The sequence below is a fragment of the Rhinolophus sinicus genome, linkage group LG18, assembly GCF_036562045.2.
Source record: "Rhinolophus sinicus isolate RSC01 linkage group LG18, ASM3656204v1, whole genome shotgun sequence".
In the NCBI taxonomy this organism is placed as follows: Eukaryota; Metazoa; Chordata; class Mammalia; order Chiroptera; family Rhinolophidae; genus Rhinolophus; species Rhinolophus sinicus.
In genome coordinates this window covers 3,680,166-3,706,796 of record NC_133767.1, presented here as the reverse complement: position 1 = coordinate 3,706,796, position 26,631 = coordinate 3,680,166, and the positions used below count along the sequence as shown (strand labels likewise).

The following is a 26,631-nucleotide window of genomic DNA, read 5'->3' as shown; positions in this document are numbered from 1 at the left end:
ATCCTTTCTGTTTGGCCCTGGATCTGCATAGAGCTGAGCTCTCCCTGGCTGCACTGACTTATGTCAGTCGGTAAGGCATGAGCACAAAGCTGCAGGCTGGGAAAACTGCTCTCATAGCAGAGGGAAGAGTTCTGCTTGTTTAAATATCACTGTGCGGCTAGCAATAGCCTTTACATCCAATAATAACATGAAACCCACAGATCACTCAACATCTGTCTGTCTGAAAGAGTCCAGACTTTGTGACATTGCTGGGATGAACAAATAAGTAGAACACTTCTTATAAAAAAATGTGGTAAAATACACACAACGAGAAATTTCACCTATTATACTAAATGCCACTGAATCGTTCACAATAGCCACCCTGTTACTAATTCCTTTGTTGTAATAGGATTTGGTTAAAAGGAGTCCATTTGGCAGACTCTTAAAATCCATCTGCCAAAGCCAAGGTCAAGGCGGAAACGGATACCTCCCCTCTCTGCTACTGTGATTTTAAAAATCATGATGCGTATTTAGGGGGCACTGCTGCCCTGCACCCTTATATATTTTAACTCATTAAAACGCAGATGTTATTCGTATCCCTGCTGGACAGACGAGGTCTCTGAGATTAACAACAAATCTGAAGGACTCTACAGCTGTGACCCCAGATGGGCTTTGGAGTCTGTGCTTACCCGACAGGCTACCCTGCACCAGTTACTGCTGGGCCACTCCTGCCACTGTCACTGATTGAGGGCTGTGCGCCCTTCTATCTGAGGACAGCGCAGCAAGGTAGGCGTCATCACTGCCTGTATTTTCAGGCAAGGAAACTGAAGTTCAGAGAGGTGAGTGCCCAGGCCACAGGCAGTGGCAGAGCCGGGATTTGAACTTGGCTCCTCTGCCCTGGCTCCTTGCATGACACCATGCTGCCTCTGTGACCGGAAGGAGCAAGTGGAAAGCAGCATCCTGATCTGTGTTAGGGAAGCAGGAAGACGGGAATTGGGACAATGGCTCGACCTGGTTTGAAATCCAGCATCACTACCCACTTGCGGACCGATTCCAAACCAATTCCAGAGAGAGAAAGATGATAATCCACTTACTGTTTTTCCTTCTGTGGGTGCTATGACCAGGGCTGGATCAAGATGTGTGGGCACCTGCACAGGCCAATGAGGCAGTGTCCTGCGGTCAAGGTAAAAATCGGGCGCCATCACCTACCAGGTGTGTGACTTTGAGCAAGTTCCCGTAGCTCTGTGCCTCAGTTTCCTCATCTGCAAAATGATATAATAAATAGTTCCTACGTTGTAGGGCTTGATGAAAATGAATCCATCTGTACACATACTAAGAGCCCTGTAAGTCGCTGTAAGAGATAATGACAGTTTTCTCCATCTGGTTACATGGCCAGGGCTGTTTGAGCACCATCCCTGGGGTTTGGCACCTACACGTCCCACCCTTTTTAATCCAGTTCGGGTGCAGCCCAGACCCTCTCCAAGCCCCAGCCAGTTCCTCATCAGGATCTTATCACATCTCAGTCTGGGCTCTCCCAGACCAGGCAGGGAGCCCCTGGGTCTTGCCGGCCTCCTGCCACCGTCTGCATGGCTCTTAGCTGGGGAGACAGAAACCAAATCCTTCCCAAAGACACAGGGAAATTAGTTTAGCACCGTCTGCCAGTGCGCGGTGACTCACAGGCTGCCAACCCAGCGGGGCTCATGGGCTCTGGGGCTTGAACAAGATTGATGTTGTCGTGAATGTAAAGCGGGGCGGGAGCGCCTCGGGGTGGGAGGCAGGGAGCACCAGGGCCTGCTGCTTCCTGCTCCTGTTCTAGGCGAGCGGCGGTTTCGGGCAGTGGGGCGGCCTTGGCTGCTCCCCACGATGGGAGAGAAGCCAGGGGGCTCTGAGGCGAGGCTCTGGGGGGTTCAGGGGAAAGCTAGCAGGTGGTCGGACTAATGTCAGTGGGCATCCCATACTGGTCCCTTACTGTGTGACCTTGGGCAAGTAGCTTAACCTCTCTGAGCCCCCAACGCCTTGTCAGTCAAATGAGTGTAATAACAGCAGCTGGGGCTGCTGGGAGGATGACTGCGATGAGGGAAGTAAAGTGCTTAGCATAGCACACAGTAAGTGCTCAGTAGTCCCGGGTGATCAGAAATGTTGGGATTTACAAGCTCCCTTTTCCTTCCTTTCCTCAGACACCTCCATCCCTCTGGCTCTTCAAAACTATACTCCAAAAGCAAAACTATAAGCACCTACAAGCTTTATCTTATCCAGTCACCGAAAGGTCAGAGAAGGAAAGGACTGGAGGAGGTGAGGTGTGTGTGTGTGTCTAAGTGTGAGAGAGACAGAAAGAGCCAGACACACACACATACACACAGACATGCACACACACAGAGACATAGAGAGAAAGGAGAGAAACAGGGAGAGGCAGACAGTGGGGACAGAACCCTGGCTCTGCCACTCACTGCTGTCACTTAGCCTCTTGATGCTTCACCTTAGACTAGATCCAGGGCAATTTAGGAACTGCTGGAATGAGAAGCAGGGATTCCCTTCCCCAGGGTCAGGCTCCAAGGTGGCTCCTGCACAAACTGAGTTTCCCTCATCCCAGCTGTTCCTGGAGTCCCTGAAACAGGTCCTACGGTCTCCCAGAGGTGCTGGATTGGCTCCCAACTGCCCTGAACAGGGACCTGCTCAGGGATGCACTGGTCCTGGCTTCATTCCCTTCCCTGTCTCATGTCTCCATCTTCTGTTGGTGCTACCTGGGATCCACCTGCCACATAAACTATTTGTACCAAGTACTCATCACATGGCTTAGATGGGACAGTTCCCACTTCCAGCCTCCAGGGGTTGGAAGTCTCCTATATCATCCAACCAGAGTTCCCCGTCTTCCTGACCACAGTGATTGGTTCGAGGATGGGCATGTCACTCAAGCCGAGCCGATAGAAATCAAGTGTATGACTGTTGCTGGGAAGGGAAGCCCTCCTTCCATGCAGGTCACTAAACTCCACGCAGATGTGCCATGGGGCTGCCAGCAGACCTCTGCCACCTCACAGGGAAGGCCTGTCTGGGAACGAAGCCAGCACGGGGGAAAGCAGGGCTTAGAGAGAGACTGCCTCCTGAGGACACCGAGTCCCTTTTTAAATAGGTTATATTGTTGTTTAGGTACGGCCAGGCCAACAGAGAGCATATGATTGCCATGGAGAAGACAGTTTATTATCCTCACAAATCCCAGGACAGGGAGTACATGTCACAGGATGGTGGGGGGACACACAGGGAAGCGCCAGGATCAGTCTTCAGACAGAGGAAGGGAGATCTGTGGATAAGAGCCTTTCTTGTGGGTTCTGCAGGAAGGGATGGGTGAGGCAGGGTAAACAAGCTTACGACTGGCTACTCTGAATAATTTCATGGGGCTCTGGGGAGGCGGGGCTGTCCTTGGTTGTCTGGCATCTGGCTCTGACGTGATTAGGGGTTGGGCTCTGGGCTGGCTGGTGTGCATTTGAAAAGGCACATCCAAGCTGGGAGGGTGACAAGGGAGGCAGGTGGCCAATGCAGGGGGGTCAGGACTCAGGTAGAGGGTCAGGTTGTCAAGGTAAGTCCAGCACCGCTGTGCAGGACAGATGGTGAAAAGCAACAAGTTTCCAGGAGCCAGAAGCACGGTGAATACAGTCCCTGGGCCCAGCCGCATCTTGACTTTGGACTCTGTCACTCACAGGAGCCTCTGCGTTCCCTGCTCTTTCCTGAAGCTAGTTGACGTGTTGTCAGTTGCCAACAGAAAAGAATCACACAGCTAGTCACAGGCAGGTTCAGGACTTAGAAACCAGGTGTCTTAACATCCAGGCTGGTGTTTCTTCCCTTGCACCTCTGAAAGGGCTCAGCGGGGTCCTAAAACACGGCTGCCACGTGTCCTCTGCACCGCCAGACACAGTGCGGCTGACATGAGTCAGTGGAGAACGTAACGGCTTCTGCGTGATGAGCCACAGCCCCCCATCACTGCTGGAGGGGGGAACACAGAAGATGTGATGTGCTTGGCTGGGGACCGACGGGGCCACCTTGTTCTCCCCAGGACAGATTGAAACACCAGAAATGGGCACCTGTTCTGCAGTCACGTGCTTGTTTTTGTGCACAAAGCAACCACTTGAGACCCTGTAACAAAGACTAATGGGGCTGAGTCAAAGTCTGGGAATGTGACGGACCAGCGTCCTCAGATGGAGATGATTCACGGGCACAGACTAACGGAGCAGATGCCACGGGGTGGTAGTGACACTGCAGTGTGAAAGCACTTTCCCGTCCTTCAGGGTCTGCGAGCGGAACAAAGCAGACCCTCGGCCTCTCCAGACGGTCTTTCCCAGAGACCCGAAGTTCTCTGCACGCAGGAGGAAGAGGAAGACATCCCGTCGTGTTGTCCAGCATAGGGCTTGACAGCCCCGTCCACTCTCACTTCCGTTCCTCTGTCTTGAGCACGACTCAGATAGCTGTGCATTTCAGCAGTGGCTTCACTGTCCCATTCTTCCTAGGACGTAGGAGGAACTCAATAAACAGTTTAAAAATAAACGGCTCCTGCAGCACAGGTGTCTCCTGGGAGCTTCTTAGAAATGCAGAATCCCAGGCCCTGCCCCAGACCTGCCAAAGCAGGATGTGCGCTGTAACCAGGCACCCTGCCCATTCCGACTCGTGCACACCTTAGAATTTGAGAAGCACTGGCCGAATTCAGACTTGCTCTGAACTTTCTCACCCATTCCTGAGGAGGACGTGACCTTCTGGATGTTACCCAGACTCGTAGGTCATGACAGATCACGGCGTCCGTGTTACTAAATCAGCTTTTGGTCCCAAATGTTAAGAACAATTACCCGAAAGTTTCAAATAGAGTAAAAAGATGGCCACGTAACCTTTCCCAATCAAATCAGAACACCATCTGCTTAAAGGTTATCTGATTTTCCAGGGGAGGTAACTTTGATTAGGTATTGATTAGGCCCAGATTCCATAAAGTTAGATACTGACTGGGAGGATATTAAGTTGCAAATGATTTTTGTCCAGCGGAGACAACTGAGTTTTGTCCAGTAGAAAAGATAACCTCAAAGATTCCTGGCATGCTATCATCCTAGAGCAGCGGTCAGCAAACCGTTTCTGGGAAGGGCCGGGGGATAGTGTAGACTTCGTGGGCCATACGATCTCTGTTGCAACCATTCGACCCCACCCCGGTATTGCGAAAGTGGCCGCAGACTGTTCTGAATGAGCTTGGTTGTATTCCAATAAAACGTCATCTATGGACACTGAAACTGGGATTGCATGTCGTTCTCACGTGTTATGAAATATTCTTTTCCCAACTGTTTAAAAATGTAAAACACATTTTTAGCTCATGGGCGTACAAAAAACGGGTGGGAGGTCTGAGTGACAAAGCAGCTCACAGACGTTTGTCAATTCTTGTCCTATAGGCCCTCACTTACATATGTATTCAATCCTCTGTGTTTTAAATCTTTGTAGTGGTTCCTCTTTTCCTGGCCGGGCCCTACATCCTCACTAGAATACAGTGGGTGTTCAATATATCTGTTGGATGAATAGATGGGAAGACTTAAGATTCCTTTGAAAGCCAAACTAGAGGACCCCCTCTTTGTTCTTAACAAAACTCAGTGACTCTAACGCATAAAGAACCAACTGGTTTTCTAACTCCAAATCTCTGAGATTCTTGAAAAACAGAGGCAAGATTGTGAATTTGTAGTCTGGGTGGCAACGGAACGTATCACACCGGGCTCCAAGGAACCCACAGATCAGCCAGGATGTCAGGCGTGAAAACAGGTCCTTAAACGGTGCAGAAGGAAGTGCTGCAGGAGAGCTGGGTAATGAGTGCAATTAGGGTGCCACGGAGACGGGGAGACCTTGAAGATTGAGGAAGTATCTACCTGAGGAGAAGACAGGGATGGGAATTCCCAGAGCAGAGGGAACAGAATGTGCGAAGCTGTGGTGGAGTAAAAGGGCTGGGCCAGATCGGAGAACCCTGAGATGGCCAGCGGGGCTGGGGCTCAGGAGACACAGAGGACGTTGAAGGAGGCCTTGGTGGGTGGGCTATGGAATTCGACGGCTCAAGTTCAAAGGCCAGGGTCACCGCTTTATAGCTGGTGTAATATTGAGCAAGTTAACCCTCTTCTCGGCACCTCAGGTTCTGCACCTGCAAAATGAAGACATCTCCCTAATCCATTTGGAAGCAGCTTGACTACAATGACGTGTACAAGCACTTAGCAAATAAACGTCAGCTAGCATTCCTTACATGCTTTGCGTGTGTATTATGCGAGTGGTGACGCAGGGTCAAACCCCCTGTGATACAGTGCAGAGCACACAACACAAGATCAATTCTTACAAAGATGCACCTTCTGGCGTGCCCTTGCTAAATGCTTTGCTTTCTGCTGCCAAGGACCGTTTCGATGAGACTTTGGGCTGGAGAAACACTAGCTGCAGTTACCAAAAAGCAACGCCCATCTCCACTCCCCCTTTCCAAAGCGGGGGCTTGGCTGGGCTCCGGAGGACCCAGGAGTCCCCTCCCCTGTGGATGGAGGCCAGTCTGGTGGACTTCATGCCAATGGAGAACTCAGAACAGTAGAAGTCAGGCTCGGCTCAGGTCTTACTGAGACCGAAAAATCAGTAGCAGTGGCCTCTGAACTCCATTCAGGGGGCACGGGGGAGCCTGGGGGAGCCTGGGGCAGCCCCGGCATGGCTGGGGTAGAGAGAAAACAGATTGGGAGGAAAGGCTGGCCGTGCAAACATTGTTGCTACAGCTTATGACATATTTTCAAGAAGGAAAGTAAAACACATTCCATTATGATTAATGCAATCCAACCCTTGAGGTCCCAAAAAAACACACATACCTAAAATTTACCAAATAATGAAGGTAATCTACGCTCACTATAGAACACTTGGTAAATATCATCACTGATATATTTTCCATGTCATGCTTGAATGCAGTGATCTTTTTAAAAATATAATTGTGATTATATTGTACGATACACACCTATTAGTATCCAGATTTCTAAAAACTAGAGTACAAGCATTTCCCCCACGTCCTTGTAAGTTTTAGCAAGCATCGTTTTGAATAGCTCTTGAAGACTCCACTGAGTGGCCCTTCTAGGGTTATTTAATCATTCCCCTATTTATGGATAATTAGATTGTTTCCCTTTTATAAAAAATCAATTACACATAATACTGAGATGAACAGCCGTGTGCATAAAACCTTTTCAGCATTTCTCATGATTTTCTGAGGAGCGATTTTTAAGGTTTGATACAATTTGCTAAATTGCCTCCTGAAAGCCATTTATCCTCCCACGGCCGTATCTGAAGAGTGCCCATCTCACACCGCCCTTGCCAACGCTGAGTGTTCCCGCTTTAATGGCAATCTTTGCAAATTTTATAAGTGAAAAACAAACGGTATCTCGTTTCCATTTGCCAGTCTGGGCTCTCTGGCGAGGGTGAACATTTTCCCACGTGTTTATTGACAAACTACAGCCAAGGGCTATTTATATCTTTGGCCCATCGATACTGGGATTCAGGATTTTTTCTTAATTGTGAAAAGGCACAAAGGAAAAAACCCACGTTTGAGACAGCAGTTCTCCCCAAGCTTCAGCCCCTCTGAAGGACCCTTGGGAGACACCTTTTTTTTTTTTGAACCACAGTTCAAGATGGCTGGAACCATCCTTGAACTAGGCTGGGTGGCGAATCCATGAGGGCAGGCAGAGGCCAGTGGTGACCTTTGTTAGACTAAGATGGGTCCCAGCCACTGGTCCTGCACTGGATGTGCTGTGTTGATGCTGACACATTCCTTCCCTTCTCAGCTGTCAAACTGGCTGACATTTGGGGTACCTTTAGTGGTGCCCATGGGTGTGGAATCTTTGCCTGTGTAACAGCCACTGTACTAGCTGGCTGAGTTCATGAATAAAAACGTAGTGGACAGCATTTATGGAGCATTTGTGATGAGTCAGTTTCCTATTAGGGAAAACGGTGGCGCAGACAGGTACAGAGGCTGGGCCAAGGTTCTCCTGCCAGTAAGTGGATAACCCAGGCCTGGATCTGAACCCAGGCCTCTTGAGCAAATCATTTCCTTCAGCTTTCCACCCATCCCATGTAAACAAGGACACTCATTGGTGAGAACTTGACCGGGTTTGTCCAGGCGTTGGCTGGAATAATTGGCCACGAGGATGGGATTTCTGGTGCCGAACCACTTTCCCCACTCCCACCACCCTAGAATTATTCAGCATCCTAACTATCCCTATTAGAGATGGAAGTGGGGTGGCCAAACCCTCCCAGTTTGCCCAGGACAGACCCAGTTTTAAAACTGGAAGTCCCACGTCCCTGGTCTCCCTCAGTTGGTCATCGTGGAGCAGTAGGTCTCAATCGATGGCGATACTGACCCCCAGGGGATACTGGACATTTGTGGTTGCCAAAAACGAGGTGTGTGTGTGCTACAGGGATCCAGTGGGAGGCCGGGGATGACGCACACCCAACAATGAACAGGACAGTCCCCCACCGCAAAGTCTTCCAACCCCAAGTGTCAATAGAAACCCTGCCTGAGATGGAAGGCAGAATCCCACACGTGAAACGACCCCACACGTCACAGCAAATATCCACATTTCTCAGCTTCTCTGCATCGTCTTTAACAAAAACTAAGCCACGGGCCACGCAACTGATTAAAAGTAGAGTTTGGGTCCTTTCTCTAATTTTCGAGTTAAAACGTATTACTACTATAAACCCATGGCTTCAAAGCACTGGGCATGTTGCTAGAACATTCTATCTACATTGAATGGCACAGACCTCACCTAAGAACGCTGCAGAAGGGAGGTCTTGCTTTTCCCTCCCTGAGCTGAGATGGAGCTGGCAGATTTCTTTGTGATTTCTCTCTGACAGTGGGAGGAGCTTTGATTTTCTCCTGGGGTCCCCTTCCGGTCAGGTGTCTCTGCTCGGGGGCCCAGTGTCAAGTCCTGGCTCCTTTCACACGTCCCCGTGAATTCTCGCTCAGTGCTGGGCTCCTCCCTGGTCAATGTCTGTTGTGACCACCCTGCTGCCCAGGCCTGGCACATACTAGGTGCCCAATGAGGACTGAATACATGCTAGGGAATCACATTCTGCTTCTTTTGGCAACTGCCCTCTTGGGGACAGTGGCGAGACGGGTGTGTCCTGGCTGTAGGATGGCGTTCCTGGACTCAGTTCTAACAGAGCACAGGCTGATCGGGTTTCCTGGGTTATTTAGCACAAGGACTCAGGAGCAGTGTCACCAGGGAGCTCGTTAGCAATGCAGAGTCTCGACCCAGATCCCCTGAGGCAGAACCTGTCTTTTAACCAGAGGGCCAATGAGTCCTGTGAACGGGAAAGTTTGGGGAGTGCTGGTCTACAGTGCGCCAGCCCCAAAGATGGAGTCTGTACAATCAGTCCCTCACTCTCAGAGGCGGGTGACCAGGGAGACTGAATCATTCATTCAATGAAAGGGGCTAGGAGGGGAGAGCAGGGGGACGGCCCTTGCTCCTAGAGGAGGCCCCAAGGCTTTTCTGGGGTCCTAAAGCCTGGTGGCTATTTAAAAAGCAAGTCGTTGTGCCTGAGGTGTGGCCTCACAGAGCTACTGACATCCCCTCCTTCCCACTCCTGGTCCCTTTGCTTTTCTCCACTGAGCCAAAGGTGGTTATGGATACCTGGGGCGAAACAGACCAGAACATGAGGCTGTGACATGTCACTGCTCAATGACTCCCCTTTCCACCCGGGCAGGCAAAGGCCTTTAATTGGGAGGACCCAGGAGGCAGAAAGGAGCCACTCGCTGGCACTGGGATGGTGAGGAACTCTGATTTGCCGGGTATCACCCCCCGCCTTTTCCTCTGGGATTTTAGAAACTGGGAACAGAGGCTCCCAGAGGCCTTTCATCAACCTGAGTAGCCTTTGCTAATCTCTGTCTCTCTTGTGAAGGGATTTCTATAGTTTAATAGTTTGACACTCCATAACTGGCAACAGAGTACAACCAGGGCCAACTCTACTGAGCTTTCATCTGAGCTAGGCATTCTGTCAAGTGCTCTGTACCTAATCAATCATTTAGACTTCACACATCTCTCCTTTACAGAGAAAGACACCAAAGCACAGAGAGGTTCGGGAACCTGCCCAAGATCACACAGCTCCTAAGTGGCAGATCTAACTTATGAAGCCAGGCTGTCTGGCTGCACACCTGCCGGCTTCATGCCCACTCCCTTTTGTCACAGTCTACGTGGTCTGGACCTTCATTCATTCCCTTATCCAGTTAACAAGTCCTGTGTGAGTATCTACTTGGTCTCAGGCAGTTGGCTACACACTGGAGACACTGGGGCAAACTACACACAGGTGGCTTCTGACCCATGGTCTCGCAGTCTGTGGAGAGCGATGTTAAGAAAAATAAGCGCAGACATAAATATGTCATGTGTGGGTGTGTGCATGCAGGGAAAGCTTGAGGGAGTGGTCCCCTAAGTATTTTGGAAGCTGGTTATTTGTTTGCCCCTTTTCTCCCCCTAGTTGAACTGGTGGTGGCTGCCCCGCTCCTGTCTTCATGGAGCTCTTGGGTGATTGTGACAAGGCACCAGAGTCCGCTTCCCAGATGGTAGAAATACAGGGTGCTGCCAGAGGAGCATCTAAAAGTGGCACATGACCCCCGTTTGGAGATCAGAGAGGCTTCCTGGAGGAGGTGGTGTCTCAACTGGGACCTGAAGGATGAATAAGAGTCAAGGAAAGAGTGTTGCAGGTAGCAGAACAGTATATGCAAAGGCCCAAAGGTATGAAAGAGGATGGAGAATTTGGAGAACTGCAAGTAAGATTTGCAGAGGGCGGGAAGCAAGAGAAGAGGCCAGGGAGGTGACAGAGGGCGGGCGGGGGAAATGGGATGGGGGACAGGAACGCCGAAAGGAGCTTGTTGCTCTGGAAACCAGGCTGCCAAACTATTAACACAAGGTCTTTTACTTCAGTTAGCAACACCGATGGCCCCCAAGGTCCTGGCTGGGACGGGAGTCAAAGCTTGGGGACCAATGAGCTTGTTATGGAAACAACACACCAGTGGAGTTCAGACTCATTCCTCTCTCTCGCTGTCTCTCTAAAAGAATAAATTGTCACCTTCCCACTCAATCTGTCTGCTCGTTCCCCTGGCCCCAGTCCAGCCACCCACAGACGCACTAGCCTGCCGCCTCCTGCCCAGAGCAGCCTCAGGAGCCAGCCAGGAGAGGAGGAGGGGAGGCTCTGGGGGCCACATTTGTGTGGGTCCTCCCACCCCCCACTACTGGGCCCCAGATGTCCCAGGGTGCCGGGAGGAAGTGTCTCTCAGTGTCGGGGAAAGTGACCACTAGGAGGGCTCCGTCACTTTCAGCACTTTCACTTCCTCTGCCTCCCTGGTCCAGGCGTCCCACTGCCAGCCCATGCATCCTCTCTGCCAGGGAGCCCTGGCCCTGGTGAACAAAACTGGCAGTCCCAGACCTCTCGTGCCTGAGCTCTGCTTTCCCTTCTCTGGGCTGCTCTTGGGGCCACGCGATACAGAGGAACCAGCACCAGGTCACTTCTTATCTTGCTGATAACAGCGGCCATTCGTTGGGTGGTTAGTACGTAACTCCTTGAGACCAACCTAGGAGGGAGTATCAGTGTCATCCCCATTTTACAGATGAGGAAACTGAGGCTCAGAAAGGTTAAGTCATGTGCTCCCACAGCTAGCAAGTGGCAGCATCAGGATGAGACAGGTCTGATGGACTCGGAAATTCCTAAGCACTACAGTGCCTCTTTTTAAAGGATGCTTAGACACATCTTTTTCTGATCTTGGTTTTCTCATTTGTAAAAGAAACACATCCAATACAAAATTTAACCATGTGATGGACAGAATGGTTGTGTCCCAATCTCAATTCATGTGGGAGGGTATTTGGAGAGGGGTCTTTGGGAGGTGATTAGTTTAGATAAAGCCATGTGGGCGGGGCGCTCGTGATGGGATTCGTGCCCTCATAAGAAGAGGAAAGAACACCAGAGCTCCGTCTGTGTCTCTCTGCTGTATGAGGACACAGCAAGCAGACACGACACCTATAACCCAGGACAAGGGCCTTTACCAGAAAACGAATGGGCCAGAACCTTGATCTTGGACTTCTTAATCTCTAAAACGGTAAGAAATGAATTCCTGTTGTTTAAGCTTCCCAGGCTATGGTATTTTGCTGTAACAGCCGGAACTAAGCCCAACAGTTTAATTAAGCAGATAATTCCACATTTCCTGCGTGCCTATTTGGCTTGAGGTCTGTGCTCTCAAATTGCTCACAGTCTGGAGGAAGGAACACACAACACACATGGCAACAGGTCGTCACATACTATGAGATATTCTAGAAGCATGTGGAGTGCTCTGTGACCATAGAGGAGAGGTGGGCGATGGGTCAGAGTATCCACGGGGCACTCTAGGACCTGACTCTATGATCCAGAATGGGGAGTATATTCTAGGAAGTTAGGACAACCCGTGGCCCAGGCCTCTGTGCTCCAGCTTAAGAGCTTGGACTCTGGAGTCAGATGACCCCAGTTGGAAACTCAGCTCCTTGTGCCTCAGTTTCCTCATCTGTAAAATGGGTATGATGATCGTGCCTGCTTCACTTTTCCGGAACCAACAATGCAATGCCAGCTTCTTGGAGGGGAGAGGAAGAGGCTACAGAATTTGACTAATTTCTGCCCCCCAACCCCTGAAGCCTTGCGGAAGCAGTCCCTGAGCTTCGAAACAGCTAGAAAGAATTTCCTTTGCTGTAGAGAGTTCTTGGGCTCATGAGCTAGAGAAAGAAAACGTTTGATGGGTTATGGTTGAAGAGTCATAATAGCAAATATTTATGTAGCTTTTACTAGCAGCCAGGCCCTCTTCTAAGCACTCTACACTCGTAAATCTACTTAAAAAATGTGATCAAAGCAAGGTTTTGGGAAGGATCTAGTCTGGCTAAATCCACCCAGGTCTCTCAGAGCTGTCTAAAGGATTTTTTTTCCCAAAGCAAATCTAGGGGAGTGGCCAAGTTGAACTATTTGCATATATCTGCATGTTTGAGGGTGAACCTGACAGGTATTTCATTGTTAATATTACCTTAATGGGGATAAAAACAGTATTTCTGCTATAGAGTTATTGTGAGGATTAAATAAATCCATATATGAAAAGTGCTTAAAACAGTCCTGGCATATAGTGAAGGCTATGTAAATCGTAATTGCTGTCATTAATATTATTTTATTATTATTATTATTATTATCGTATTTTCAAAATAACGTTTGGGAAGAACCCTCATGGCAGAGGTGACAGGTTAGATCTTGAGCAAACTGCAGGATTCAGGACTCTTCTTACTCAGATGGGGGTCCCCCAGAGTCAGCCCCCTGACTCCCCATGGCAGCAAGAAAGAAATTGAGCTCATTTGAAGTCCAGCATCCTCCAAATGGGATGTCGGGAGGCCACGCGCCCCAAACTGATGGGTCCCAATTCTTGGGGACACTCCACAAAACCTGCAGAGTGGGGTGTCACTGGGCTGGGCATCCAGGGAGCCACTAGAATGATGACTGCGTCCTCCTGCAAGTCCGGCCTGTGGTGGCACGACAGCAGGTCTGAAACTCCCTGGGAACAGCAGTCCCCGCCAAGGTGGGGGTGGGGAGCACAGATGCCAAACCCCTAACAAAAATACCCTTTTCAGAACTCCCGCGGTGCCAGGTACCAGGCACCAAGCACCTCCCCCAGCAGCCCTGGACGGTGCCATTGTGCATCACTGTCCAAAGGAAGCTGAGGCACAGAGAGGTTAAGAAACTTGCACCAGACCAACCGATTTAAGATGCAAAGCTGGGATTTAAAATCAGGACTCCGGGTCCGGCCCTAGGACAATGCCCATGAGTCAGGAGGCTCAGCTCGGCCCCCCAACACTCCTCGGGTGAGGCAGGCCTGCAGCCCAGGCAGTCGGGCTTCACTGACAGAGCCTCAGTGAAGTGTTTGTGGGGTATCCTCCTCTCCATCTGATCCCATACCTGGCCTCCAGACCTCAGGACCCCAGTCTCCTCCTCCTCCTTCCCTTCCTTCCTCCCTCTGCTGGAGACAGCTCAGAGTGACAGCCTGAAAGCTGCCCTGGGCCAGCCCCCTTCACAGAGCTAAGAGAAAGCACAGCCCTTGGGCATGCGATGGCTTCTCTGAGACTCAGTTTCCTCCTCTGTAAGATGGGGTAATAACGGAGCTCACATCTCAGCCTGTCCAAGGAGACAAAGCATCTCAGTCCCGTAGAGAAACATAAACCACAAGGTAAAAATACAAGTGCAGAGGTCTCTTGGGCCAAAGCCAGCTCACCCATGGAAGTGGGTTGTTTGGTCTGTGTCCCAAACGATCTGTGTTCTTATGTGATGGCTGAAGGTTTGCTACATTGGTTCATGCCCCTTCTCTGGATGGAAACACACAGGTATTTATTATATGTTCAATGCCAAGCGTGGTCCAGGCGGGACCAGGAGCTTCCACATTTCCTGGGAGCTCGTTAAAAATGCAGAATCTCAGGCCCCACCCCAGACCCGCTGAACCAGAATTTGATTGGTTCCCAGGGGGCTCATGTATACACTTACATTTAGGAAGCATTGTTCTAGACGGGGGTAGGTGAGCTTTTTTAAACATTCCATTTTTAAATAAAAACTATACATAGTTAAGGTGTATGACACGATAATTCGATATACATACACACAGCGAAATGACACTACGGCCAAACTAATTAACATGTCATCTCCTCATCTGGTGACCTCTCTTTTGTGATGAGAGTACCTGAAAAATCTACTTTCACAAATTTCCAGTATTCAGTACAGTATAAGCTACAGACATCATACTGTACATTAGAGCTCTAGAACTTTTCATCTTATATAACTGTCGCTTAAACTTCTTCTGTAAAGAGCCCTAGAGTAAGTTTCTCAGGTTTTGCAGGCCACATGGTCTCTGTCACAACTACTGAGCTCTGCCAGAGACTATAGGAAAGGACCTGGCTGGGTTCCAATAAAACTTTATTTACAAAAACAAGCAGTGGGCCAGATTTGGTCCGTGGGCAAATAGTTTCCCAACCCCTGCTTTAGACCTCAAATTTACTGGCCAGAAAGTCGATAATTTCTTCGGTAGGTATTTTCTGGCTTCTTTAAGTTGTATTTATCAACTTTCCCCTCCACACACACTCACACACTCACACATGTACTGTGCTCATGGCAGCCTGGGGATTCAGTGAAGATCTATTTCTTTTTATCTATCTATCTATCTATCTATCTATCTATCTTCTCCTTTAATTTCTTAGCTTTTAAAAAAATGTTGTTAATTAATCAATAAATCCCCCTGCCCCTTCACCACCATTATAAAAGGGACAATAGAGGCTAGTTCATTCCATGGCCTTCAATTCAGGCAGACCCGTGTTCAGATTCCAGACCTGCTGCTGTGTGACCACATACTGATTATTTAACCCTATAAGCCTTAGCTTCCTCACCTGCAAAATGGGAACAAATCAATACTTCCCTCACACAAGTGCTGAGAACAAGGCCTGACAATCAGAAGCGCTCAATACATGTCAGCTACCATTAGATCACTGTGAACCCTCGAAAATACTATATAGAAGGGGGTAAAGCTGGGTAGTAAAACAGCTTCCCAAAGGGTAATAACCTGGCCAACGCTTCCAGTCTTTCTTCCAGGCATACGTTTTTAGGTGTTACACAGCGGTGATCATTCCTGAGTGATTAAATGCCATTAACGGGTATTTTTGAACATGAAAAAGGGCAAGTATCCCATTGGCAGTGGAAGACAGGACACCCAGAAAGGAAAACAATCCTTTCTCTGTCCCCTGCAGGACTCCCAGTGGTTCTGGGAGTAAAATATCAGTGCCCCAAAAGAGCTGTTCCTGGCACCCTGAGAACCCCCACGTCTGAGCAGGGCTGGGCAGAGGTTGTCACGTCTGTCAGGTCCTAGGAAGACTTGAATCCTGAGGGGTTCTGGATCCCAAGAGGTGAAAGGACCCAAGGATTGGCCCTGGGAAAATAGGGTTTTAAAGTTCACACCACAGCACCTCCGCACCTCCATCCTTTGAACCGGGGCCCCTGCCACCACTTCACCCCCCAAAGAGGGCTGTGGGTGGCCTGTGCATTCCTTTCCCACCTCCTCACTGAGAAGGAGGATGCTAATTAAAACGAGTGGGTAGCCCACAACAGGACACCTTGGGCCCAGGTTTCTATAGAAACCAAGTCACTCCTTCACCTTTCCGCACATTTCCCTCGTCTCCTGCCAAACTCTCCTCGGAGATGCGGACAGCTCTGACACCCAGCCGACCACGGTTCCCCCGCGCCAACCCGCGCACATTCCTGAAGTCCACCAAGCACAAGCCCAGGAGCACCGCACGCTGACCTTGCAGGTATCATCCCGGCTCATCCCCTCGTCAACCGTACCAGGTACGCAGTGCCGCCCTATTTCGGAGGAGCGAGCCAGCCCAGCGGACCGTTAGCCACACAGCTCTGGATGAGTGTCCCAGGGCTGCTGTCACAACGTACCACAGACGGGGCAGCTTAAATAGAAATTTGTCTCCCAGTTCTGGAGGCTGGAAGTCCAAGATCAAGGTGTGGGCGGGGCTGCTTCCTTCCGAGGGCTGAGGAAAGGCTCTGTCCCAGGCTGCTTTCCACAGCCTCATTTCCCCTTTTTATAAGGACATCGGTCCTATTCGGTTAGGACCCACCCCAATGACCTCACTTCAACTTGATGACCTCTATAAAGACCCATCTCCACGTAAGGTCACAATTTCAAGTCCTGGGGGTTAGGACACCAACATCCCTTTTCTGAGGGGACACAGTTGAGCCCACGACAGGCTTTAGAGTCAGACAGGCCTGGGCTGGCATGCCAGTTCTCTCGCTCACTTGCTACCTAATCTCACTAAACCTTTGTTAAAGGGGAAGCATCCCTCCCACGTGGGTTGCTGCGTGAGGACTAAAGGACATGTCTGGCACTTCACCGGTGCTCAGTATGCCCTCTTGTTACTATTACTGAGGGCAGCAGAGGCCTCACCTCACAGCCCCGGGTCACCTCAGTTCCCAGGGGCTGCAGAGGGCCAGGCCATGCGCGTACCTTGCCTGAAAGGGCACACGTCCTCTTCGTTCTCCGCCCGGGGCATTCTCGGTGCCGTGGGAGCCTGCTCGGCCCACACGGAAGCCCTCAAGCGCCAAACACGAAATGCCTCCAGGGGTAACTAACTCTCAGGGCCTGAGGTTGGAACAGGGCCAGCAGTTAAATACTCCAGCTTCCCCATAATGATAATTCTCACGTGTATTCCACGTGGGTCCCAGCACGGTGGAGCCCCAGCTGCCCACAATGGTCGTTAATGCAGCTTTAATCTGCTTTTCCTCCCTGCCCTGAATTATTCTTCCATTTATGCTTCTGGGGTCACCTCCCAAACAAGCTATCTGCCCCCAGGTCTTTGCTTCAAGGTCTGCTTTTGAGGGACCCTGGGATAATGTGGGGACCGAGGCTCAGAACAGTTATGTGCCTTGGGCAGGCAAAGGGCACACACTTTGAACCACAAGGACCATGGGCCCAAGCCCTGTGTTACCTCATCTCTCGTCCTGAATGCCTGCTATGTCCCTCTTCCCTCATTCTGCTCGTCCCCTCATGCTTGTATCCTCTTTGTACAATCACAGTAAGGAAGCCATTTTACAGAGAAACACAACCTTACTCAGACCTCCATGCCACCTCCACTCCAGGTGGGACATACCGGAGGGCCCCAGGAGCAGACCCTGCAGTGCCCAAGGTAGTCAGGAATGGGGAAGCCACCTCAGCCCAGGGGCATGTACCTGGGTCAAGCCCGAGCTGGGCATGACCAATAAAATGCTGAATAGCTGTGGATCCTGCCCTGAACAAATGGAGTTTTATAGAAAAGAGCCTCAGTTTCCTCATCTGGAAAATGGGGATTACAACGACCACATCAAGATTAAGTAAGACTGTGCACATACTGGGCCTACAACACACACACACAGTCAGGCCTTGCTAAATGGTAGTTGTTATTACAAGAGTTCAATAGAAACGTAAGTTTCTTGCTGTGGGGAGGCCAGGGAGGAGCTGTTATCTGTATCTTGGAAAATCAGGAAGTGGTAGTTTAAGCTGGGTCTTGATGATGAGATGCGACTCTTAAGCTGCTGGGAACCACTGAACGGGGACAGCCTATCCAGGATACAAACAAAGCCCTGATGCCTCATCTGAGCCACCTGGACGCAGCCGTGCCTGAAGCCAGGGCATCCTTTGCCACTTACACGTTTGTGTTAATTTTCTGTTGCTTGCAACTGAGGAGACCTGACGTAAATCCATCTTCTCTTTGTATGGGCTCTCTTATCAGTCATCAGATTAATATACTGTAGTGTTTCAACTGTTCTTCCTTTCAAGACCACGCTCTGAAGGGACCAGCAATGTCCGGCGTGACGGGCTGTCTGGTTCAACCCACTGCGGCCCTTGAGTCTTCCTGCTGAGGTCCCAGGTACCAGGGAGCAGAGACGAGCCATCCCTGCCATGCCTGGTCTCAATCCTTAACCCACAAAATCCGTGATTATAACATATGTACAGGGCTCTGAGCCATCGGGATGGTTTGGTATGCAGCAGCAGGAACCGAAACACCCTCCCATCTTCTGTGCCCCGTGTTCATGAAGAAAAAGAGAACTCGAATGCATGGCACAAATAAATAAGCTTTAATTTCAATAAATAGCTCCCCGGATACCAGACAATATACTGTGGGAAGAGATACAGAAGCATCGCACAGAGAGAGGTCTGTTCTAACTACTAATTCCTTAGCATGAGAGAAGCTACTCTGCTGCACATACAGACACAGGGAGATGCTTACAGCATGAAAAGGAGACCATCTTGGATGGGGGGTGGGGTACAGTGGCCATCTTAATCCATGTCACTGGCCTTTGCAGGTCTTCCATGAGTCAGAATCACCACGATTGGGTCAAAAATGTTGCTTTTGCTCTATCACACCCTATTTTCTTGACATACACACACACTACTGTTACTGAAGGTGGGGTCTTGACAGACAAGAGGACACTGGGTGAAATTTCACTGATGGGAGACGCGGAGAGAAGGGGGTGGTCAGGACTGCGGTCTGGCCCACCGCCTTGCTCGCCAAGAGGACACACACACACACACATACACACACACATACATACTCACACGTTCACCTGTGAAGGCACACGCACGAGAACATCCACATACATACCCAGAGATAAGCTAACACAAGAACAAGTTCAGATCAGCTGGGAGCGGTTTCTTACACTGGGGTATTTTTTCATTGTTGCGTTTGGTTCCCCAAATAATCTAGACTACAATACTTATCACGTCCACGAAAGAGAAGACAAAATACTTACACTTTGGGGGGAAGGTATCAGGTTTGAAGAACCCCGGGAACAGCAGCCTGTTCCAAAGTCACCCAGTGGGTATGCATTGTGGCCTCCCACACGCTGGCCAAAGTCTTGGAAAATGTTGTCTCGATGGAGGCTGGCACCCTTTGGGAGGCCCTATTTCTGGCCTGAAGGTTGAAAGTGCATTTCGGGGCGGGGGTATCAACAAGAGCAAGCAATGCCAGTAAGTCTCACTACAGAGCCCACTCAGCTCATGGCATATGGATGGGGCTTCCGGAAACTTCTCAGGCCTCGCTCATCGAGGGCGGCCATTTTGTGATCAGTAGTCAGCTTCCTCTCAGTTCTGAGAGGATTGTGTGTGTTTGTGTGTGTGTGTGTGTGTGTGAGTGTGTATATGGGCATGGATGTAATAGGTAGGTGACACATTTTTTTCTGTCTTCAATTTCCTTCTATTTTTTTTTTTTTTTTTACAAACGATAGCTGCTTCCCCTGTGGCCCTCAGGTGACCTCCAGTGAGGCGGGAGACACGCGGTCACACTCAGCCCGGGACCTCAGGCTGTGCCACTGCTCCACGGCGGTGCGGTGGGTGTTAAGCATCCGTCGCCAGTGGTTGGACTCGGAGGGGCCGGAAGAGTACTGGCCGATGACAATCCTTCCGATGAAGTCATTGCTGCTCTTCATGTTGTGACCGAACACTAGGGAGCCATGGGGGCGAGGATGGGGTGGGGGGGGGCGAGGCAAGAGGAAGGAGGGGAACAGGAGGCGGGAACAAGACAGAGGCCATTAGTCTACACATTCCTCACCTGCAGACACGGGGTCCTCGCTTTTAGGACACTGTCTCTCTGAGTGGTGAGAATCCCGGTTCCCTCATCTCATCCTCCCAGGAGTCTCTCTGCCCCAGTGGCACGGGGTTTCCTGCTTGTCCCTCACCAGGCCAGGCACATTCCCGCCTCCCAGCCTTTCCACTGGCTGTTCCTTCTGCCGGAGAGCTGCCCTCCCTGCAATATGCAGCTGGAAACTCATGTCCCGTTGCCTCGCCACATCACCTACAGAGCTCGCTGAATGGACAGTCCCAGGGGAAGAGTTAGCCGTCACTGGAGTCGAGGTGAGTGGTTACACCAGCGTTTCTCCCTCACGACACTGTTGATATTTGAGGCTGACCTGTGCGTTGCAGGAGGTTTAGCAAAACCTAGGGCCTCTACAGGCTAAAGCCAGTAGCACCCCTTCCTCCAGCTGTCACAACCCAAAATGCCCAATATCCTTGGGGGTGGGGGGTGGGCCACGTCACTCCAGATGAGAACCACAAGGTAAAGCTACGGGCCATGGGGGCCTGGATATCCTAGGTGAATCCTGGCTGTCATCTGACAAGCTCTGGGATGCCGAGGCAAGCAAAGGAACCAGCAGCCATTCTGAGACTCGGGCGGTTCCGTAGGCATCTTAACAGTACTTTGCCCCACAAGTTGTCGTGAAGTTTCCGGGAGATAATGTGTCAGGCTGTCAGCACAGCGCCTAGCACACAGGCAGCACTCCACTAATGTTACACTGCAATTTCCATCCTAACTTGCAGTCTGTTGACTTTTAAAAAAAGAGACGTCCCGTTTCCTCTGTTCCAGGCCACGGAGGTCCACTTCGAGGTACGTTTCCTGAGAGAAACGGCTACAGCCATTTCTTGTACCCCTGTTGTACTGCATGTCTCTTTGGAAGGCTTCTCTGTTCATTCCAGTGCAAGCTTAATTTGTGTCTTTCAAGCCTAATGAGACAGTTAGCTTGATTTATCTTCCCAGCCAAGTTCCGCCTAATTCTTTATCTGCGTGTGGGTAGTGCCGACATGCCATCTCGCTACCGGCAAAGCAGGCTGCGTCTGTGTTATAAATGAAGGGCTACAGAATGGGAAATATCACTGATTCACCCAGCGAGAGCCGAGCAAAGGCAGACTGGTCCCAGGGGGGAAGCCAGGAAGCCGATTATCAAATCAACCAGCTCAACTATGTAGCCCCAAACGGAGCTTGAATGCTAATGAGCCAGTTCTCCCCTGTGGGGTTCACAGCAAGAATTCCAGATGATAAAAATGGGGTGGGGGGAAAGAAAGAGGAAAAACAAAAACAAAAACCCCATCCGCTGTCTAAAAACAAAAAACACCTAAGAGTAAAGTAGGCTAAGTGAAAAGCTACGCCATGGCAATCAAGCGTGTCCCGTACCTGCCAGCTCCGTGGACAAAAATTGAACCATGTATATTTTTTGCACATTCGGTAAAGTGCTCGGTAGGCGTAGGTGGAACTCACTGACAGGAAATTCCCTTACAGAGGGAAAAAGTAGGAATGAAATCCTTGCTTAATAAAGGAAACTGCTAAGAATATGTATACTTTCTGTAGCGGGGGTCGGCAAACCAGAGCCTCCAAGCCAAATCTGGCCTGCTACCTCTTTTGTGTTAAGTTTTATCGGAACCCAGTCAAACCCACTTGTTTATGCCATGTCCACAGCAGCCATTCCATTACCGCAGCAGAGTTGGGTTTTAACAGAGACCGTGTGGCCCACCAAGATGGAAATATTTACTACCTGGCCTTTTCTGGAAAAGTTTGCTGATTCCTGCTCTAGAGTACTATTTGTAAGAATGAGAAATGGAAATAGCAAAACTGTCCATGAGGAAGTGTGGCTGAGGTCATGGGTCTCCTGCCCATCCTCTCAGCCCACCCTGCAGGCTGCCCGCAGCTTCTGTGGGTAGGGGCTGCCCATGAGCACCCCAGCTCTCTGCCCGGGTCACACAGTATGATTCATGGTCGGGGCGTTAGGCCCCCAGTATCAACTTGACCTTTGAAGGGACAGGAGACTCCGGCCAGCCACTTGGATGGTCAACATCCCGGACACAAGGCTGAGTGAGCTTCCGGCTGGCACCACTCGCGCCTGTTGCCCGACATGATTAAGGGCAGAAGTGGGTGCTGTCCCTGTGACGCCGGGGGAGAGGACAGTGGGCAGCTCTCATGCCAGGTCTCTCCTGGACGCTGCCCTCTGCATCTTTCCCCTTTGCCGACTAGAGCCTGTATCCTTTCACTGTAATAAACCATAATCACGAGCGTCACCGCTCCTCTGAGTTCTGGGAGACCTTCTAGTGAATCCCTGAACCCGATGCTGGTCTTCGAGCCCCCGCGAGCTGCAGTTACCCATTCATCAAATGTCCGTGATTGGCTCACCCCCCTTTCCTGTCTCACTTCCCTCGTCTCTTATCAGCACTTCCTGGGGTCACCTTCCTAGTAACCTGCTGGCACCCAAATCACTGTCTTAGGATTAGATTTGGGAGGGGCCCAGACTAAGCCTGGAGGGGACTAATTTAGATAATTTCTGAAGTAACAATACCATGGAAACCAATGGTGTTAAAAATGAGACAGACCTATATATACTGCTGGAAAAATCTCCAAGACCTACTGCTGGGAGACAAAAGCAAGTTGCAAAACAGTCTATGTAAACAACCTCTTTTCGTTAAAAAAATATTAATATATAGTCTAGAAAGCAATATCTGGAGGAGTGTTCACCAAACTGAGAGAGTGGCTCTCCCTAGGGAGGGGAAACAGAGGGAACTTTCGGCTTTTTGTGTGATATAACTGTGTACAGTCTACACTTCTTACAACAAGTGCATATTATTTTGGATAGAAAACAAAAGAAAAAACTAAGTTGCTGTTAGAGAATCCATTTCTAAATCGCCAGAAGAGGAAGAAGGCTAAAGGAAGTCTAATAGCCTACGCGCCTTCCCCCGATCTGCAAAGTAACTTGGCTTTCGTGAGTCACTAGGCCCTTTGAAAGCGGGGAGCTCTCGAGTGATTCAGCTTCTCCGATGGGAAGCAGTGGCTGCTGTGGCCATCTGAGTTCCCTGGCACCTTGCAGATCCCTCCATAAAGTCATGGCAATCTGAAGAGATTTTTCAAAACCCAACATCTAACATGCAAATGACAATGCGCTGAGGCGGAATACACCAACGACTTCTGTTACAAAAGTTGCCTGGGAGAATATCAGGAGTTGCCATCGCTGTATATCCTGGGGAGTGTATCACTGGAGAATAAGGAATGGAGACTGGACGCGTGTAGAATACAGACAGGGGCTCAGAGACAGGGGTGAGGTGCCCCTGCCTCCTCCACTTTATAGATATGGCAACCCAGTCACTGAGCTAGCTGGTAATAAAAGTCACAGGATTTGCAGCAAATAACCTTCAAAGGAAGCGAATTCTCCATGACTAGATCCCTACATGCCTCCTCTGTAGAAATAATCGCATCTAAGAAAATTCGGTTGGAAGGCACCCCACAGATGCCCACTGGCGGTTACAGGGGACTCCTTTTACTGCAGGCACTAGTCTATCACTGGGCAATGCTTACACTCCAGTGTACCCCAGGAAGCAACTTTCCAATACCCTGTACAATCCAGAAGAGTGGCAACAAGGCGTCTAAAGAGCCAGAACAGATGTCCCAAAGTCCGTGCACAAAACCCCAGAAGAGGGCTCCTCACGCTTTCTCTAGGAACCTATATCCTATTCACGGACTTAGACATACTTCGAATAAACCTGGGCATCGGGTTTCCCCATCCGCAGTCACTTAAATTCATTTAGTGGATTGTGGTTACCAGGCAGAAAGCACACTAGAAGGGGTCACTTGGTGAAGCAACCCTTCGCTTCTTCGCAGCGCCCAGGGCTATTCGCTGTGTGATTGGCTCCGAAGAAGCACAGAGAGTCACACTGCTTTATTAAGCACCTACTGTGTAGGGCCCAGGGCTAAGCCGTCATCTTCACATCAGCCCTCTAGAGGGGGGTTTCTCATCCTTGGCACTCCTGACGTTTGGGGCCAGATCACTCTAGGTTGCTCGGCTGTTCTGAACATTGTAGGATGCTTAGCAGCATCTCTGGCCTCTCCCCAGCTGTGACAACCAAAAGTATCTCCAGACATTGCCCAGCGTCCCCTGGGAGCATGACCCCCGCCCCCCACTGCTCTAGGGGAATTGCTATCACTGGCCCATTTTGCAGGTGGGAAGACCAAGGCCCTGACAGGGAGATCACGCACTGCCCCAGTCAAACTGGAGCTACCCTGAGTGACTCTGAGGCAAGTTGAGTCTTTCACGTGTTGATATTTGCTGTAAAATGGAATTTGTTCTTCCCAGCAAGAGCTGAAGTCTTTTGTTTGCTAAGTTAGTTTGCCAAGATGGTTCTAGAAGAGAACCTAGATGACTTAAGAGTGTGGGTGTGATAAACACTGCAAATTAAAAGGGAACAAAAATCTTGCTTTACCAACCGGAGCAGACTCGCCAGCTTCCCATTTTACATGTCTGGTTCACAAGGTGATGCCCGCCTTGTGCAGCTAGCTCTGAGCCTGACAGCACAGTGCAGGGGTGCCCTCAGATCATGGCTGGAACCCACCTTTAGCACTGTCCCCTGCACCCCACGTCTTGGGTGCTGGGTTGAGTTGCCGCCATTTCTGAAAAGATGCACTAAACCAACAAAACCCATCCGGGGCTGTTTCACGGTCCTCCCTAATTCCTCACATCAGAGGGACCCCCACAATTCATCAGGATGCCCATGAGTCATCTCAACTCTTGGTGGCACCCAAAGCAATCAACACATCCCTGTTTCCCCACCCCGACAGGCCAGCTCTGACACTCCAGTAAAGGTGGTACCCACCTTTTTTCAAGTTTTGCAAAATTTCCTCAAACTACAGCACTCCCTCTTTCTTCTCTGAAGCATAGGAGCTGTTTCAGGTTTTTCTTCAAAACCTGAAAAGAAGGGCAGCTCATATCCCTTCTCCAGGCCTCAGTTTCCCCAGTTGTATAATGGGTGGGTATATGTAGGTTTTAAGGCCCCTTTCAGCTATAACATTTCTTTGGTTCTAAGGAATTTCATCCATGACTTAAGGGTGATGTTTTTCAAGCTTTCTTGGCTCATTTTGTGATTCATAGCAGCTGCTCGGGCAGAACTTTTTTTCTCCATGTTTTTCCTTCCAACAATCATAATGACAATTTAGATAACAGCGTTATAATAATTAAAAATCAGCCATATCGAATCCTGAGTTCTGTACACCAGGCACCAAGCAAAGTACCTTATATACATTTCTCAGTGAACCCACCCCACAATCCTATTAGGGGAGGTACTGTTTATACTATTTACATCCCCATTTTGCAGATGGGGAAACTAGGAGCTCAGAGGTTGAGGGCCCAGGGTCACACAGCCAGTACACATGGCACAGCAGGAACTGACACGTGACAAGGACGAGGTAAGTGAAAACATACTGCACCTGTGTGAGGTCCTCAAGACGGCATGCAAGGCCAGAGGTGCCAACCGTCAGAAGGGCCCTCGAAACTCCCTCGTGGAGGTGCAGGTAGGAGACTTTCCCACTATCTTTCCAGGGCCCAGCAGTCAGGATTGCCTCCAATGTCTGAGTGGATGGCTGCTTTTCCAAGCAAGCAGCAGGCAGGAAGTTGGCTTATGTTTGGGGAGTACCGATATGAACAAGATTATAGTACACAGTACTTATCCCATGGGTTTCATCTACACAACTCCATTTACAATATTGCCATCATCTCCTTGGGCCTAGAGGACACACACTGGCATCACGGCCCACCTTCCTGAGGACAGACTCGAGAGAGCCCTGAGTAGGCCTGGCCCCAGCGTGGATCATGCGGCTGGGAAATTCTAGGGACCCAGGACTTGGAGGTGATGTGGAAAGGAAGACAGGGGCTCCAGGTGGGCACGCCACCTCGACTCGCCGTCTTCAGATCCCTCAGTCCATTTAAAAGGACGAGGCCCAGGGCAGAGGCCTATTTTGCCCAAGTCTATGGGCAACACTGGCTTAGAGTGAACTGCTGAATTCTGCTAATGTGGGGTTCTCTGTGGGGGCCAATTTCTGCCCCCCAGGTTTGGCAACGTCAGGAGACATTTGGATTGTCACAACGGGGGTGGTGGTGGTCCTTGCCAATGGACAGAGGCCAGGGACGCTGCTAAACATCCGACAAGGCACCAGGTCAGCCCCCCACACAAAGAATTATCTGGGCCAGAATGTCAACACGTGCTGGAGCTGACAGCCCTGCCTTGAGGGAAAAGTGTGCGTGACAGGGTTTCCCTCCATTGATACCCACTCCTCCTCCTCTGTCACCATCACCGCCAAAGGAAAGTCACTGAGACCTGAGAGGCTATACAGATGCACAGGGAAAAACAGCTGGGAGACTTGGGGAAAGGGAAAGAGGGAAGTCACATCAGCTGAGCTGGAAAGGGTTTGGGAGTCTGACACGGATGAAATTCCGGAACAAATTCAGGGTGAGAGAGAACTGGGGAGTGGAGGGAGGGGCTTCTGA

The 26,631-nt window shown here is 50.2% G+C and overlaps 1 protein-coding gene across 11 annotated transcripts in view; it reads right to left on the bottom strand.

The window, feature by feature from the left end:
* Positions 1–1,091: 1,091 nt before the first annotated feature.
* Positions 1,092–26,631, bottom strand: part of SYT17 (synaptotagmin 17) — a 66,705-nt gene continuing 41,165 nt past the window's right edge. For 10 of the 11 annotated variants that reach the window (XM_019753063.2, XM_019753057.2, XM_019753062.2 and 7 more), the window contains one exon: positions 18,620–20,006. In XM_019753063.2, coding sequence (XP_019608622.1) covers positions 19,810–20,006 — 197 coding nt within the window. In that variant the 3' untranslated portion in view covers positions 18,620–19,809. Of the gene's footprint in view, positions 1,242–18,619; positions 20,007–26,631 lie in introns of those variants that run through there. The other variant, XM_074322958.1, reaches the window with a different exon arrangement.